General features: G+C 33.2%; 1 protein-coding gene and 1 long non-coding RNA gene across 2 annotated transcripts; both read left to right on the forward strand.

The window, feature by feature from the left end:
- The first annotated feature begins 8,426 nt into the window (after positions 1–8,426).
- Positions 8,427–10,425, forward strand: LOC114323160 (uncharacterized). Its single transcript, XR_014329022.1, has 3 exons — positions 8,427–8,768; positions 9,555–10,079; positions 10,182–10,425. It is a non-coding gene; the product is annotated as an uncharacterized LOC114323160 (long non-coding RNA).
- A 202-nt stretch (positions 10,426–10,627) lies between these two features.
- On the forward strand, positions 10,628–16,027 carry LOC114303138 (uncharacterized). The gene is made up of 4 exons (XM_082868080.1): positions 10,628–15,214; positions 15,325–15,434; positions 15,517–15,577; positions 15,710–16,027. Exon 1 carries the CDS (start codon positions 12,080–12,082, stop codon positions 14,642–14,644), a length of 2,565 nt encoding a protein of 854 aa, XP_082724206.1. The 5' UTR covers positions 10,628–12,079; the 3' UTR covers positions 14,645–15,214; positions 15,325–15,434; positions 15,517–15,577; positions 15,710–16,027.
- Positions 16,028–17,361: the final 1,334 nt, after the last annotated feature.

A 17,361-nucleotide genomic window follows, 5' to 3' on the forward strand; every position in this document is an offset into this window, starting at 1 on the left:
GATGAATGGAATAAGCTTAATCGAAAAGCCGTTGGTGTTATCCGTCAATGGATTGATGACAGTGTGTTTCATCATGTTGCTACTGAAACTTCAGCACATGATTTATGGAAAAAATTAGAGGGTCTTTATGATAGGAAATCAGCCACAAATAAAGCCTTTCTATTTCGTAAGTTGGTTAATTTAAAATATAAAGAGGGCAGCCCTATTCCGGAACATCTGAATGAAATAAAGAGTATTGTTAACCAACTTGCCTCTATGAAAATTGTTTTTGATGATGAGTTGCAGGCTTTGATGCTACTGAGTTCTTTGCCTGAAAGTTGGGAGACTTTGGTTGTGACGGTTAGTAATTCGGCACCTGATGGAGTTGTCACAATGGGCCAAGTCACTAGTAGCCTGTTGAATGAAGAAACTAGAAGAAAATCAGCGGGTTCCTCTCATTCGAAAGCATTCGTTGTGAGAGGCCGAAGCAAAACAAGGGGGAGGGGTAAGACTCCTCATGGTCGTGATCAAAGCTGTGAAAAATCGAAAGATGGTTCTTTTTCAAAGAAAAACATTGAATGCCATTATTGCCATGAGAAAGGGCCCATGAAGCGGGAATGCCGAAAGCTCAAGAATAAGGAGAGAAGGCGTGACAAAAGTGTGGACAAGAACCAAGAAGACACAACGGCAGTTACTACCAATGGTGATCTCATGGTCGTTTGTGAAGATGATTGTATCAATTTTGTGAGCCAAGAGAGCAATTGGGTGATTGATTCCGATGCTTCTTTTCATGTGACTTCTCGAGTTGATTTCTTCACTATCTACACCGAAGGAGATTATGGTTTTGTTCGAATGGGTAATGAAGGTTTGTCTAAGATTATTGGCATGGGTGATGTTTGCTTGGAAACAAATTTGGGCTGCAAGTTGTTGCTTAAAGATGTGAGGCATGTTCCGGACATTCACCTCAATTTGATCTCTACCGGGAAGCTAGATGATGAAGGCTACAACAACATATTTGGTGATGGAATATGGAAGCTCACAAAGGGTTCCTTGGTGGTGGCTAAGTGTAAGAAGACTCATACATTTTATTCGATGCAAGGAAAAATTTGTAAAGGTGTTGTCAATGCAATTCAAAATGATACTTCTACCGAATTGTGGCACAAACGGCTTGGCCACATGAGTGAAAAGGGGCCGCAAGTTTTGTTCAAGAAAGAGCTTCTACCCGGTTTGAAAGGTACACATCTTAAAACTTGTGTTCATTGTTTGGCGGGTAAACAACATAGAGTTTCTTTTCATAAAAATGTTGCTTTTAGAAAAGAAAATGTTTTGGAGTTGATTCATTCGGATGTTTGTGGTCCTTTAAAAGTTAGAACACATAATGGTGCACTTTATTTTGTCACTTTCATTGATGATTATTCAAGGAAAGTTTGGGTTTTTCTACTAAAAACTAAAGATCAAGTTCTAGAAGTATTTAAGCATTTTCAGGCCATGGTTGAAAAAGAAACATGGCAGAAATTGAAGTGCATCCGATCAGACAATGGTGGTGAATACATTGGGCCATTTGATGAGTATTGTCGCAGCTAAGGTATTCGGCATCAAAAGACAGTTAAGAAGACTCCTCAACAAAATGGAGTTGCCGAGATGATGAACCGCACCATTGTGGAAAGAACAAGGTGTTTGCTTTCACAAGCTAAATTGCCAAGATCCTTTTGGGGTGAGGCATTGAAGACAACAGTTGACGTGATCAATTTGTCTCCTTCCTATCCTTTGAATGGTGATGTTCCAGAAAGAGTTTGGACCGGCAAAGATGTATCTTATGAGCACTTGAAAGTGTTTGGTTGCTGAGCTTTTGTTCACATTCCAAAAGATGAGAGGTCCAAGTTTGATATTAAGTCAAGACAATGTATTTTTCTTGGCTATGGGCGTGATGAATTTGGGTATAGATTGTGGGATCCGGTCGACAAGAAAGTCATTCGAAGCCGTGATGTTGTGTTTCTTGAAGACCAAACAATTGAAGACTTTGGCAAAGGTGATCAACCGGAGCCAAAAACTAGTGATCTCATTGACATGGATCCATCTCCTTCATCTTCAGTTGATGATGAAAATGGGGGAGATGTGCAGCCACCTATTGAAGATGTAGAGGATGATGCTAATCCTAATGAAGTTGAGCTAGAAATTGAAGAAAAGCATCCAACTCAAGAACCACCATCACAACTTGAGTTAAGAAAATCTACAAGGGACCGACAACCTTCAAAAAAGTATCCTCCCAATGAATTTGTGTTGATTTCTGATCAAGGGGAGCCAGAGAGCTACCAAGAAGCAATTGAGCATGCAAAAAAAAGGTGATTGGAAAAAAGCCATGGAAGAGGAGATGAATTCCTTGCTTGAAAATTAGACTTATGATTTAGTGAAGTTGCCTAAGGGGAGGAAAATTCTGAAAAATAAGTGGGTCTTCAAATTGAAGAATGATGGCAAGAATCTGAGGTACAAAGGACGTCTTGTTGTGAAAGGCTTTGGGCAAAAGAAATGAATTGATTTTGATGAAATTTTCTCGCCAGTTGTAAAGATGTCTTCTATTCGGGTTGTACTTGGCATGGCTGCAAGTATGAACCTTGAAGTTGAGCAACTTGATGTGAAAACCGCATTTCTTCATGGTGATCTTGAAGAAGAAATTTACATGGAGCAACCGGAAGGTTTTGTAGAGCAAGGAAAAGAGAAATTTGTTTGCAAATTGAAGAAAAGTTTGTATGGTCTCAAGCAAGCCCCGCGGCAATGGTACAAAAAATTTGACTCTTTCATGATGAATAATGGTTTTTCTAAAACCACTTCGGACCATTGTGTGTTTGTGAAAAATTTTTCGGATGGCAAATTTATTATTCTTTTGCTTTATGTTGATGGCATGTTAATTGTGGGTCAAGATTCTACCATGATAAACAGGTTGAAATTGGAGTTGAGCAAGTCTTTTGCTATGAAAGATTTGGGACCGGCAAAGCAAATTCTTGGTATGAAAATTGTTCGTGATCGCAAAGAGGGGCTGATTTGGTTGTCTCAAGAAAGCTACATTGAGAAAGTTCTTGAGAGGTTCAATATGGATAAAGCAAAGTCGGTTGGTTGTCCACTTGCGGTCACTTCAAGCTTAGTTCGAATCAATGTCCTACAAGTGAGAAAGACAAGGAAGAGATGTTGAAAGTTCCTTATGCTTCAGCAGTTGGTTCTTTGATGTACGCCATAGTTTGTACAAGGCCGGATATTGCTCACGCCGTTGGTGTGGTGAGTCATTTTCTCTCTAATCTGGGTAAAGAACATTGGGCAGCGGTAAAATGAATTCTAAGGTATCTTCGAGGGACTTCGAAGGTGTGTTTTTGTTTTGGGGATGGTAAGCCGATGCTTGATGGGTTCACAGATTCTGACATGGCTGGTGATGTTGATTCTAGGAAATCTACTTCGGGGTATTTGATGACTTTTGCAGGGGGAGCTGTGGCATGGCAATCTAAATTACAAAAATGTGTTGCTCTTTCAACTACCAAAGATGAATTTATTGCCATTACGGAAGCTTGCAAAGAAGAGTTATGGTTGAAGAAATTTTTGCAAGAGTTGGGTTTAAAGCAAGAAAAGTATGTGCTTTATTGTGATAGTCAAAGTGCTATTCACTTGAGTAAAAATTCTACTTTTCGTTCGAGATCGAAACACATTGATGTGAGATACCACTGGATTCGTGATGTGTTAGATTCGAAATTGTTACAACTCGAAAAGGTTCACACAGATGATAATATTTCAGATATGTTGACAAAGACTTTGTCGAGGGATAAACATTTGAAGTGTCGAACTTTGGCGGGTATGGTTGATATCTCTACCTAAGTCGGTAGGGGGAGAATTGTTGAGTATACCTCCTTATTGGAGTGTGGGACCCAATTGGTTTGTTAAAGAATTTTAATTTGGCTTGGTTTAGATATAATATATTATTATATATTATATTTGTGGAGACCTAATTCAATTTAGATACAATTAGAGTTTGATTCCAAAACCTAAGATTCAATATATATTATTTTTGTTCAACACACTAAAATAAGGTGGACGGCGGCTGATACACTGCATCGGGAATAGTGCCAGTGAATGGACAATTGGGGAAGATTGGTCAACAGTGCTTGATTTGTTCAAGCTTTTGTTTCCTTTGTGTGGAAGCTAATTTGGTTCGTTATTTTGGGTCTTCTTCAACTTTGATTCAGAAGATTTTGGTTCATCTATTTGGTGAGGTCTTTCCTCTTTGTTTATTTGTGATTATTTGGAATTCATTGTGAGACCATTAGTGTCTCGTTTGTAATCGTTTGGAACTTATTTGGTTGATAGTGGAATCGGATTTCGATCCCGTGGACGTACCTCACATTGAGGGAACCACGTAAAAATTCTTGTGTTGCCTTTGATTTAATTTTTCCGCATTAGTTTTTATTCCCATTTATTGATTTACTTGTGGAGAATCACATCGATTTTCCCTAACATGTAAAATTTATAAATTATAGACATTTGTTTAATTATTTTGGAGCCAAGTTGTATATTTGAGATTATGAATTATCTATAATTTTAACTTTGAGGTTGATTTGATTTATTAACGGCCTGGAAGTTGGGGCGTTACACGAGAATAGAAAAAGTAAGGCGGTAATAACCAGATTGATGAGGAATATATCATATCTGGATTAAGAACCAAATTTGAAGGAGGATGAGAGGAAGGAGACGTGAGAGAAGAGGGAGGAGACAAACATCAAATATGAATTTCCTAATTTTTAATTTATTTATTTTGAACAAAACAAAAATAAAAATGATACTAAATGCACTAAACAAGCAGTATTAATTTTTAAAAGGGTGTTAGGTGGGATTAGTTTTTTTTTTTTTTTTTTTGGGTAGGAAAAACTGATTAAAAAAAAAACTTTATATGGTGCTTAGAGCATCTTCAATGGTTCATCAGATTTTTCATCAAATCTGAGTAAAAAAAAGACGATTTCCTCTATTTGATATCGCCTGCTCCAACGGAGAAATTTGACTTTTCATCAAACTATCAGTTGATCGGGTGGACAACCGACCGGTCAACCAGTCAATGCAAAAAAATGAAAAACCTGGTTATAATCTTTTTCTCTTTCCCTATTTTTTTTTTTTTTACTGAGAAAACAAAGCGGAAGTCGACCGGGGGGGTCAACCTCCTAGTATAAAATTTTTACAAAATTTTGCTTAAGGTGGTCGTCCGAGAGGAAGTCCGGTCGGTCGTCTAGTGGGTCCATACTCAACCACTACGCACAGTAATTTGGTGAAAGGTGCAACGCATCTTTAGTTTGGTGAAAATTTAGAATTGTTCTCAATTTGATATTAGTTTGATAAAATCGTTGGAGCCAAAAAAGATGTATTTTTTCACCAAATTCAAATTTGGTGATACATTTACTTAACCTTTGGAGATGGTCTTAGTGAATGATCTCATATACTTTGCACTCTTGAGTGGGTTAAAAAAGCCCCACTTAAGATTGGTTCTTGGCGTAAAAATATAATAAAATGGTGAAGCTCTAATCTTATTTTTGTATTAAAACATGTAAACAATCATCACAAGAAATCAATAGAAATTTTAGTTATTTTATTTTATTTTATCAAAAATAGGAATTTTAGTTTTGGGCATACCAAAAATGGAATGAACTTTATAAAATGGGTTACAAGAGAATTTCTGGATGATACTTTAACGTTGTTGTTCAAAATTTTATTTTATTGTTGAAAGAACTTCTTCTTGTCCGTAGTTTGTACTTTTTGGATTAGGTATCCCTGTTCATATTTTAATAATCCAATTGATTCAAACACTTGAGTTTGTAGCCTAGTTCTTAAGATTTTCTCCTGATGAAAAATTAACAAAAAATAAGAAAATAAATGTGGGTGTTAGATTAAAAGCATGTCAGACAAAGTTAATTAATTAATTAAAAATCATACAAGTGATTAGCTCGTATCGCCGCGTTTATGTACTTGATTTTACACTTTATCTTATGATTTGAAATAATTGTAAAAGCAATGACGTTAAAAGTGACACTAATTGTTTTTTTTTTTTAAAGTTAAAATAAATCAGTAACAATATTTCTTGCTAATTACAATGTGGCCATTTACTTATAAGCAGTTAGTGGCTTAACTATTGAGTATAAAGTGAATTTAACTCTCTATATGATGCAAGGTGTAAGAATATATATATTTTTTAGATTTAAATGATTGACTAATTGGACCTACTTGTTATAAGCTTTTTGTAAAACTTTTTAGTTTGTATAGTTACAAAGAAAGGCTATGTTTTCCACACAAAAAAAACAAAAACAAAATCATTTTTAATATTTTCAGTAACAAAAATAATAAAAATTTGAAAATACTTTCAAAATTCAAAAACAATATCTATTCTATTATTAAAAGCCAACACCAATTTTGGTGTCATGAAGCCACTTCTCTAAATTTTTTTCCAATTTCCCCTAAAATGACCTTAATTTGTTACACTTACATCAGTTTTAATTAGGGATAAAATCGTAAATTGAAACAACCAATTCAGTTTCCCACTTCCCACGTCTCCAATCCTCATGCAGTTATACCATCACTGCATTTTCCATTTTCTTCTGAATTCACTGAACTGTTCCTAATAACTGCACTGCATTCTGAAGCTTCATACAAAATTCTGCAACTTCATAAAACTTTAAAGCAGCCTGTGGATAGATCATTGGTTGTCTTCCTATTTCGTAAGTTCTCTTATGTATGAATTCACTGATTTATTCCTAATAACTGCACTGCATTTTGCAAAAAAAACTGCAACAAAAAAAAAAATTCTGCAGCTTCATACAAAATTCTGCAACTTCATAAAGCAGCCTGTGGATAGATCATTGGTTGTCTTCCTATTTCGTAAGTTCTCTTATGTATGAATTCACTGATTTATTCCTAATAACTGCACTGCATTTTGCCAAAAAATCTGCAACAAAAAAAAAATTCTGCAACTTTATAAAAAAATCAGCAATTTTTGTTTTTGATTGACAATTTTTCATGTTTTCTAATTCATCAAATCAATTCTCAATTCTGAAATTTGATTGTATGATGGGTTTTCCTTGATTCGATCTAACGTGGTAACCAGAGGGATCCTGCTCGCGAAAGAGCTCGGGCTCGAGGTACCGACAAGGGTAAAGGCAAGGACGATGGATTAACCCCCGAGCACCGTCGTGAAAGGTTCAATTGTTTTTTTTTTTTTTTTGGGCCCCTAAAATTCAAATAGTTTTGATAGTAATTGGTTGCTTAATTACGGTTCAGATTTGTTTATATTCATGCATATGTTTTGATGCGAAGAAGGCAGCCGAGGGGGCAGGAAGTGGCCACTGCCCACTCTGAAGGTAAAACCACCAAGAAATAACAGAATTGGAAACATATATTTGCTTTAAATTTGGAATATTTTGTTTGATGAGAATGGTATTTGGGTGTTTGTGAATCTATGTTTAATGGGTTTGTGTTTTTGCATCTATTTTGGGTGTAAACAAACAGTTGTATTTTTACCTTTGGATCATCTCATTAAAGATAATATTTTAAAAAAATATTAATTACCAGTTGTATTTTTACCTTTGGATCATCTCAATCATTTTGTTAATTTTGAAAGCGACTGCTACTCAAGTATAAATATAAAAATAAGTATTGCCAGGTATATTTTCTTTATATAATTTATTTTTATGTCATTGGTATGTAAAATACAGATTGTATACTGTAAAGTTTTTTCTTCTTCTTCCAGTTCTCTGTAAAAAAAATTTAACTGAAACTCTTTTCTTCAATGTTTCTTAATATTTTTTTAAAAAAAATTATTACTTTATTACTTTATTATGATGTATCATAAAAATTCTGATAAACCAATTCAGATAGGGGTATTGATCTATTAGCCTGTTGCTTCCTTAATTTTTAGGTAGTACATAAGAACTTGAGAAAATATGAATACAAAATAATTGTTCCTCCTAGGCCATCCAAACCTCCAAATTTTGGTCTAAAAAGAAAATACGAATAAAAATATAAGAACTTCAGAAATTATGAATAGGAAATATGAAATATAGTAGTAGTTTATTAATTAGCAGTTTAGAACTAATAACTTCTCAATGGAAAATTCACGTTTTCATTTTCTTGATCATGTTCATTCGAAAAAGAAAATAAGAAGAAGAAGAAGAAGAAATGTATACATTATAATATGGATTTTAGGCTCATATTTGTATGATTTCTTTTTCCCCACCATATAAAAGTTCAAACAAAATTACAAATAAAACAAAAAAAATATAAGATATATTTTTTGTTTGATCAGGATTTTACACTCATTTTTATGATTTTTTATTTTTAAAATTTTTTCCATCATATAAACTTCAATCTAAGTTACAATTTATGTTTTCAAAAAATTAGGTTGTTTGATTGCTTAATTTTGTGTGTGTGTTTTTCTTAAATACAATTCAATGTTCATAAAAATTGTTTTATTTCAAAAAAAATTAAAAACAAAGAAGTCTTTTTTTTTGTGAGTTTATTATTTATTTTTTACTGCAAGTGTTCCAATAATATGGGTTCCTGTTTTGTTATTTTGTGTGTACCATTATTACTTACACTTTTTATTTTCTTCATTAAAAAGTAAAAGGAAAAAAAGTATGTTAATCGATTTGTTAGAGAGAAAAACTGACTATTATTTTCCTTCGTTTATTGATTCAGCAGGTTGCTTTATAACTTTGTGTTGTTCAGAATAAACTTTTCGGATTATTCTCTATCGACACCTAATTGCTTTGACGGTAAGTGTTTTATTGCTTCAGTTTGTAATGGCTTCAAATATATAACTTCTTTTTCTATGCTTGAAAAAATCAAATACGTAATTTTTTTATTCAATCTTTATTTTTATTTTTATTTATATGTACTTTTTTTTATATTTATTTATATGAATTTTTGTTGTATAATTTTTTAGTTACAATTCATGAAAGTTTGGCCAAATCTCATGAAATTTGGAAAAAAACATGGGTGGCCAAAATTCAAAGAAAGTTGTAGGTGTCTAATCTTTTTTATTGTAACTTTTCTAAAAAAACCCTTTGTTTATTCATATGTTTGTTTTGAAGTGTATTTTTTTGACAAGAAAGAATTCAGTGGTCCCAAAATTTCATATGATTTTTTTTATATTTATTACGTAATCAGTTTGTGATTGTCAGAACAAATAACTTCTACAGTCATGTTTGTTAATACTTATCTTCTACTTCTCTTTTGACTGTAAGTATTTTTAATTCTATTTCTTATTTATTTTTATATTTAATCGAATGTTTGAAAAAATTATATTCAGTATGTTTTTAAATCATATCTCAAGTTGCACACGCTTTGGCTCATCATTACTAGGTAATCTCTTTCGCTTGCAATTTTATTTAATTCTCCACAAAATGAGATTAGTACTTAAAATAATATGCATTATAACAATATAAAAACAAACATATGAAAACACTTACATAAAAATATAAAGCTTATTATATTGTGAGTATACGAGTCGCATTGTGAATATACTATAACTGCCTCTTACATAATTTTATATAATGTAGGCACATTTTAAAGATAGTCGGATTTCATCTACGTAAGTGTTAGTTTGCTTACAATCTTAGGAAAAATGAATCACGATTACCCTGACACATCAAATTTGAGACATGTACAACAACAAAATCGTGAACGACGTCGTTTATACCTACAACAAAGGAGGCAACGCTCAGCTTCGGAACGAAATGCTCAAACTGAACAACCACAAAGAGAATTCGAACAGTTACGCCTTCAAAACTTAAGCACTGAACAACGCTCAGCAAGATTGGAGCAACGTCGTCTTGCTCAGCGCAGGCGAAGATTGTTTATTCGTGAAGAAAGTGCGACCTCTAATGTGCAACAAAGGGAAATTCAAAGGGAAAGTTGGCGTAATTACGCTAGACAAAGGAGGGCTGCTTTGACTATTGAACAACGCGAACAACAACTTGCAAGGCGACGAACAAATTATCGACAAAGAAGGCAAATATCTGAAAATATCGAACAAACTTCTCATCCAAATCAAGTACATAATATGACGAATGCACAAACAAGTAGTAAGTATTCAAATGTTATAAACAGTTTTTTTTTTTTGGTAAGCTTTTACACTTTTGACATTAATATTCATTTAATTTATTATTTATAATTTTAACTGCTAGGATGCATGTTAAACTTTTTCGATGCAATCCCAAGAAGAAATAGAACAGGATGGCGTAGGCCGCGAGCAACAGTTTTGCCAACCATTTACGAAGGAGGCAATTTGGTTGCGACTAATGTTTTTAGACGGGAAAGTAGAATGACTGCACTCGCACGTATCGACTTACCCCGATATGCACCTACTCATTCGACGTATGAGCATGGAAGCACAAGTGCCAACAGACAAGATCTTCGTGAAGTTCAGATGGAAGGTACAAATAATTTATTTAGTTTAAGTACGTTTACAAAATAAACAACCTTTACAATAAATGTAAAAAATATGATCATGCAAATATGATATGCAGTACAATTACATTTAATATTCAACATGAAACTCAAACACTTTCAAATAAATACTACTGTGTTAATAATAAACCCATACATCATACATGTATTGTTATAGGAAATATCCCTCACATCGACCACAATCAGGATGCTTTCAGTGATGAAGATATTCTAGATAATCGATCATTTATCCATAGGAGCTATCATAATTGTGCAAGAAATTTTAATGAAACTGAAAGGTTCCAAAGAATGCAGTCCCCTGCTCCAACTACATGTAGACATTGCAACGCAAGATTGTTCCACCGTGAAACATCTACCATGTGTTGTAATAATGGAACAATTATTTTGCCACCAGTAACAGCTCCAAATGAGATAATTGATATTTTCTCTGACCAAACAGTGGAAGGTCGTCATTTCAGACAAAATATTCGAGCCTACAATCATGTTTTCTCATTCACTTCAATGGGTGTTCATGTTGATGAAAACTTAGCAGCAAGAACTCGAGGTGTGTACACGTTTCGTGCACAAGGAGCCATATATCATAAGATTGGGAGTCTCTTACCAAATTCTACCGACAGACCGAGATATTTGCAACTGTATGTTTATGACACTGACCACGAGAATGAGAATCGAATGTCTGAAAATGAAGAATTGCACTTGGATTTGCTTGACAAGATAAAGAATATTTTAAATACTCATAATCCATTTGTACACACGTTCCGCCAATTGGCTCAGCGTCCAGACATACATGAATGCAGACTTCAAATCAAAGAGCAACCACGTAATAGGCCCCAATACAACCTTCCTACTGCTCCTGAAGTTGCTGCAGTTTTAGTAGGTGGCGAAGAAGCTGGAAATTTAAAACCAAGAGATATCATTGTCCAATCAACCAGTGGTCACCTCCTAAATATTTCTGATATTGTCGGATACTATGATCCATTACAGTATCCTCTATTGTTACCCTACGGTTCATATGGATGGGATGTAAATACCAGAAGCAATGATGGCAGAAAAGTAACATGTTGTGATTTCTATTCTTATATGCTACAGGTAACGACGTATACATAATATTAAAAATTTACTTCATCGAAGTTATTCAATCTATAATTATTTCGTATAAAATCTTTACTTTTAATTATTTATAAGTATTGAATTACTATCAATTCAGATTCGCCCTGATGATCAATCTCTTTTTCTTCGAGGAGGTCGTCTCTTACAGCAGTATGTTGTAGATAATTACGTGAAGATTGAGTCCAACAAATTAAGATGGATACGTACTCATCAGAATCACATTCGAGCAGATTTTTATCAAGGTCTTCTAGATGCAATACATGCTGGTGAAAATTCTGGAGGTACAAATTGTCACATACAATATTACAATTACATGTACGCATGTTTGTTTATATTCATACATACAATTTCTTTTTTCCGTTTGTGAAATATTTGTTTAGGTAATGTTGGTCGTAGAACAATATTGCCATCGTCATTTGTTGGTAGCCCACGAGACATGTATCAGCGATATCAAGATGCAATGGCTCTGGTCTAAAAGTATGGAAAACCTGATCTTTTCCTTACGATGACCTGCAATCCAAATTGGCCTGAAATTAAAGCTGAGTTGCTACCTGGACAGTCACCACATGATCGTCCTGATTTGCTAACAAGAATATTTCATTCAAAATTTGATGAGATGAAGACCGACATTCTTACAAAACATGTGCTCGGGAAGGTTCTGGCATATGCATATGTTATTGAGTACCAGAAAAGAGGCTTACCGCATGCCCACATGGTCATTATTTTGGATGAAAATGATAAGTTACGCACTCCTGATGATTATGATAACATTGTCAGAGCTGAAATTCCAGACAAGAGATTAGAGCCTAGATTATACAGCGCAGTTCTGAAACACATGATACATGGCCCATGTGGAATGTACAACGAACGGTCCCCGTGTATGACAAATGGTCGGTGCAAAAGACGGTTCCCAAAGCCATTTTCTTCAATTACTACACTTGGAAACGATTCATATCCTATTTATCGAAGAAGAGAAGGGGAGTCAGTTCTTGTAGAGAGTAATCCAAGCGTCTTGGTGGATAATAGTTGGGTCATTCCATACAACCCATGGTTGCTCTTGAAATATGATTGTCATATCAACCTTGAAATTTGCAGTAGTGTTACAAGTGTGAAGTATTTATACAAATATGTTTATAAAGGGCCTGACCGTGTTGCACTAGAAGTTCGTCAAGGTCCTAATTATGACGAAGTACAACAGTTCATAGATGGAAGATGGGTTTGTGCTCCAGAAGCATTGTGGAAAATATTCAAATTCTCAATGACCAAAATGACTCCTAGCGTAGAACGCCTCCAAATACACTTACCAAATAAGCAGCAAGTGAGGTTTTATACGTTCCAAGACATCAAAAATGTTTTAGCCGATGAGTATTATTCCAGAACAATGCTTACCCAATTCTTTCAATTAAATGTTAATGATGAAACTGCAAATCGATACTTATATCGAGAGATACCGCAACACTATAGATGGTGCAATAGCGCAAAGATTTGGCAGTTGAGATTGAACCATCAAAGAGTAATTGGTAGAATTTACACAGTTTCGCCATCAGAAGGGGAGAGATTTTACTTGAGAATTTTACTCAATCATATCCGAGGACCAAAATCATTCGATCATTTGTTAATGGTTAATGGAATTGCGTACCCAACTTTTAAACAAGCAGCTGAACATCATGGTTTGTTAGAGCATGATGATAGCATACGACAATGTTTGTTAGAAGCTGCAACCATGCACATGCCATTGGCTTTAAGGAGATTGTTCGTTACAATTTTGGTTTACTGTGTGCCAACAGGGGTGCGAAGTTTGTGGGATGAAATTTATCCTTACTTGATTGAAGATTACATATCTTCAAACAGTATGAATAATATGTATATCCTTAACAAAACCCTGCAAGATATAAACCGTCTCTTACTACAGCATAATAAGAACATATCAGAATACGATTTGCCAGAGATGACAATAAATTTGGATGATAATTCAACAGTTCCAAAGGTCATACAAGATGAGTTTTCCATTGTAACTCCTCGAGAAGACTTAAATTCTATTGCCACATTAAATAGTGATCAACACTTAGCATTCAATTCAATCATGGAGGTTGTGGAATGCAATACTGGTGCAATCTTCTTTGTGGATGGCCCAGGAGGAACTGGAAAGACATATTTATATCGTGCACTATTGGCCTCAGTGAGAAGTCAAGGGAGAATTGCCATTGCAACGGCAACTTCTGGAATTGCAGCTACACTTTTACCTGGTGGAAGGACAGCCCATTCAAGATTCAAGATCCCATTAAATCCAGAGGCTTCGTCCGTGTGTTCCATTACTAAACAATCAGATTTGGCAGAACTGATTAGACGTGCAACAGTCATCATTTGGGATGAAGCTACAATGACAAATCGTTATGCTTTTGAAGCCTTGAATCGAACACTCATAGACATCACTGGTGTTGATTGTCCATTTGGTGGCAAAATTATGGTCTTTGGTGGTGATTTTCGACAAGTACTTCCAGTTGTTCCTAAAGGTACAAAAGCGGAAACTATTGCTGCATTGATAGTCAAATCACCTCTTTGGAGTCACATTCAAATACTTCGTTTAAAGCAAAACATGCGCTCTATAAATGACCAACAGTTTGGTGAATTTCTTTTATCTGTTGGAAATGGTGTACAACCTACCATTATAGATGAAATGATCAAAGTACCAACATCGATGGCAATACCATGGAATGGCGAAGAATCAATAGTTCAACTATTAGAAGAAATTTATCCTGATATCATAAACCATTCTTTTGACGCCGAGTATATGGTTAGTAGGGGCATAATAACTCCTCGCAATGAAGATGTCGACAAGCTCAATGAGAAAATCATTCAGAGATTTCCAGGAGAATCAAGAGTGTACCACTCATTTGATAAAGTTGAAAATGATACCCAAAATTTGTATCAACAAGAGTTTTTAAATTCCATTTCACCAGGAGGAATGCCCCCACATGCATTGCATTTGAAAGTTGGAGCCCCAATTATGCTTTTGAGGAATCTTGACCCTTCTTCTGGTTTGTGCAATGGCACAAGGCTACTGTGTTGAGCTTTGAACGATAATTTCATAGATTCAGAGATTTTAACAGGACATTTCAAAGGCACGAGAGTTTTCCTACATCGCATTCCATTAAAGGCTCCGGAAAACTTGAAACTTCCATTTGAAATGACTCGCACACAATTTCCAGTTCGCCTTAGTTTTGCTTTGACGATAAATAAATCACAAGGTCAAACAATTCCACATGTGGGAATTTACCTTCCCGATCATGTATTTAGTCATGGGCAACTATATGTTGCTTTATCTCGAGGGGTGTCAGATCAAACAACGAAAGTCTTGGTTAAAAAGGGCTCAGTTAATAATGAAGAAGGAGTGTATACCCGCAATGTAGTTTACAAAGACGTTTTGTTACCAAATTATTGATACATGAGGTATGTACTAAATATGTTCTTATTCAACTTATATTATGTCATTTCTTAAAATCTATAATTAATATACTTATAATATATCTTCATATAATTATTGATTGTAGGCATACTTGAAAAAATAAAGCTACTTCAGCTTTGGGAGAATTATCAAGAGGAAGCAAATATGGTTGCAGATAAGAAAGTTAAAAATCAGGTATTGGCTTCACTTATGTTCAAAAAATGAAGTTTGTAAAATTTTAGATTTGTAATCTAACAATATTCGCATATATTTTGAGTTTGACTATACCTTTTAAATTAATGTAGGTCAAACAGTTCTCCATATACAGTCTTGGATGGAAAGTCTCTATTAAAGTTGATAAAAAACAATTGGGAAAATTAATTGTGCGAGAGCTTTTGAGGCAACGACAACATCGGTATGATAATGTGTTTGTGGCATTTTATATGAAGAATTTCACTATGTTTCATTTGCTAATAGTTATTGTAATCTTTTTATAGAAATCCTATCATATCTGATAGAGCAAGTATATGCAGCAAAGACAATATGGACATATATGTGGTAAAAGATCAAGTTTTATGAACTTTACTACTACGCTCCATATATTCATATTTGTGAATTTACAAATTAATTTTAGATTTTATAAATTTGTCAAACAATCAACTTACATGACTGTGAGATATTTTTCCTCAGTTTTACAGGCAACGAATGATACAAAAATTGAAAGCTTACAAATATATGTGCAACATTGTTACAAGGTAATCTACTTATAGGTTTGTATGTATAACTAAAGTTACGTACTTCATTTTCGGTAAATTCCATCTTATTTTTTGTAGTTTAATGTTGTCATAGATCTATGGCAAAAATTGCATCAAAACAATTTGAAGAGATCATTGAACGTGACATTTGATATGAACAATGTCAATCTATGTCGATATGTAAGTTTTTAATTTTTAGATTTTGTTTAGAAAAAATTAACACAATAATTACCTTTTGTGTCTTTATACATAATAAGCCAATTATAAAACCAAACTTATGCATAATTATGCCTCATAACGTAAAATATAATTTTAATCAATGTATACTATTAGCAATCTTATGATAAATATATCTTATATATTTTTCTTTCTTTTTTTTTGCAGAATTTGCAGGATCTCCGGTCTCATGTTATCAAATTTAGATTTTATATGAATTTTTATTGTACAGTTTTTTTAGTTAAGATTAGTAAATATTTCAATTTTTAAACACGTGTACATATTGTAATGTACATATGTTTTATTTATCAAATACGTTAATATCAAATGTTACATTGTACATAATTATTCATATGATTTATATGTATATTATTAGAAAAAATAATATCAAAATCATATTATAATTTTAAACGAGTTTGCACACGCATTGCGTGTGCCCGGCCGCTAGTATATATATATATATATATAAGTAAGGTTTCACATAATACCACCCATGACTTAAATTTAAAATCAACAATACATATCTAAAAAATATATATTTAATATTTAAAATGTATAGATCAAATTTATTAAACCACATTAAATTGTTATTCACATCATATATATATATTTTTTGGGGGGGTTACAAATTATTTTGAATAAATTATAAATACAACCCTTAAGGTTTGCTTAAAATATGAATTGTTCTTTATGATTCTAAAAATTACATCATGTCCCTTAAAGTTTATAATTTTATAATAAATGAGCGTTTTTATTAATAAATTATCAAGTCAATTAATAATTTTTAATGATGTCAAAAATTTATTTCAATTAATAACTCAAGTAATTTTATTATTATATAATAAAGCAGTTAAAAATTAATTTTTTTTAGTTAATTCAGCTAAATAAAGATATTATGACAATAAGCATTTATAATTTTTCAAACTATATAAGATATCTGTATTTTAAGAAAATATTAGGGATGTATTTGTAATTTATTCTATTATTTTTTGTTGAAGAAAATTAGGGATGATTCAAAATAGTGTCCTATTCCCCAAATTAAAACAAGTGGAAGTAGGATTTTCAGACACGTTTATTTTTATTTTTATTTTTGAATGAATTACATTAACGGTCTCTATAGTTTGTAACTTGTGTTATTTTGATCACTAATTTTTCAATCGTGACACATTTAATCCTGAATTTTGCATCTTATTTGAAATAAGAATAATTGAAGATACCATTGCTTAATTTTAAAGGCAAAATAGTCAATTTAATAAAATATAAACTAATTTGACAAAAATAAATGTCAATTTTTTTTTTTTGAATTTTGAAAATTATTTTTACCCACTAAAGATAAAATTATGTAAAATTGTTAAATTTTTTAGACATTTA

The sequence above is a fragment of the Camellia sinensis genome, chromosome 5 (assembly GCF_055761805.1).
Source record: "Camellia sinensis isolate YWXY chromosome 5, ASM5576180v1, whole genome shotgun sequence".
NCBI lineage: Eukaryota > Viridiplantae > Streptophyta > Magnoliopsida > Ericales > Theaceae > Camellia > Camellia sinensis.

What these genes read in the sequence shown, in the direction of transcription:
- LOC114303138 (XM_082868080.1), top strand. Translation starts at nt 12,080, where the DNA reads ATGACCTGCAATCCAAATTGGCCTGAAATTAAAGCTGAGTTGCTACCT.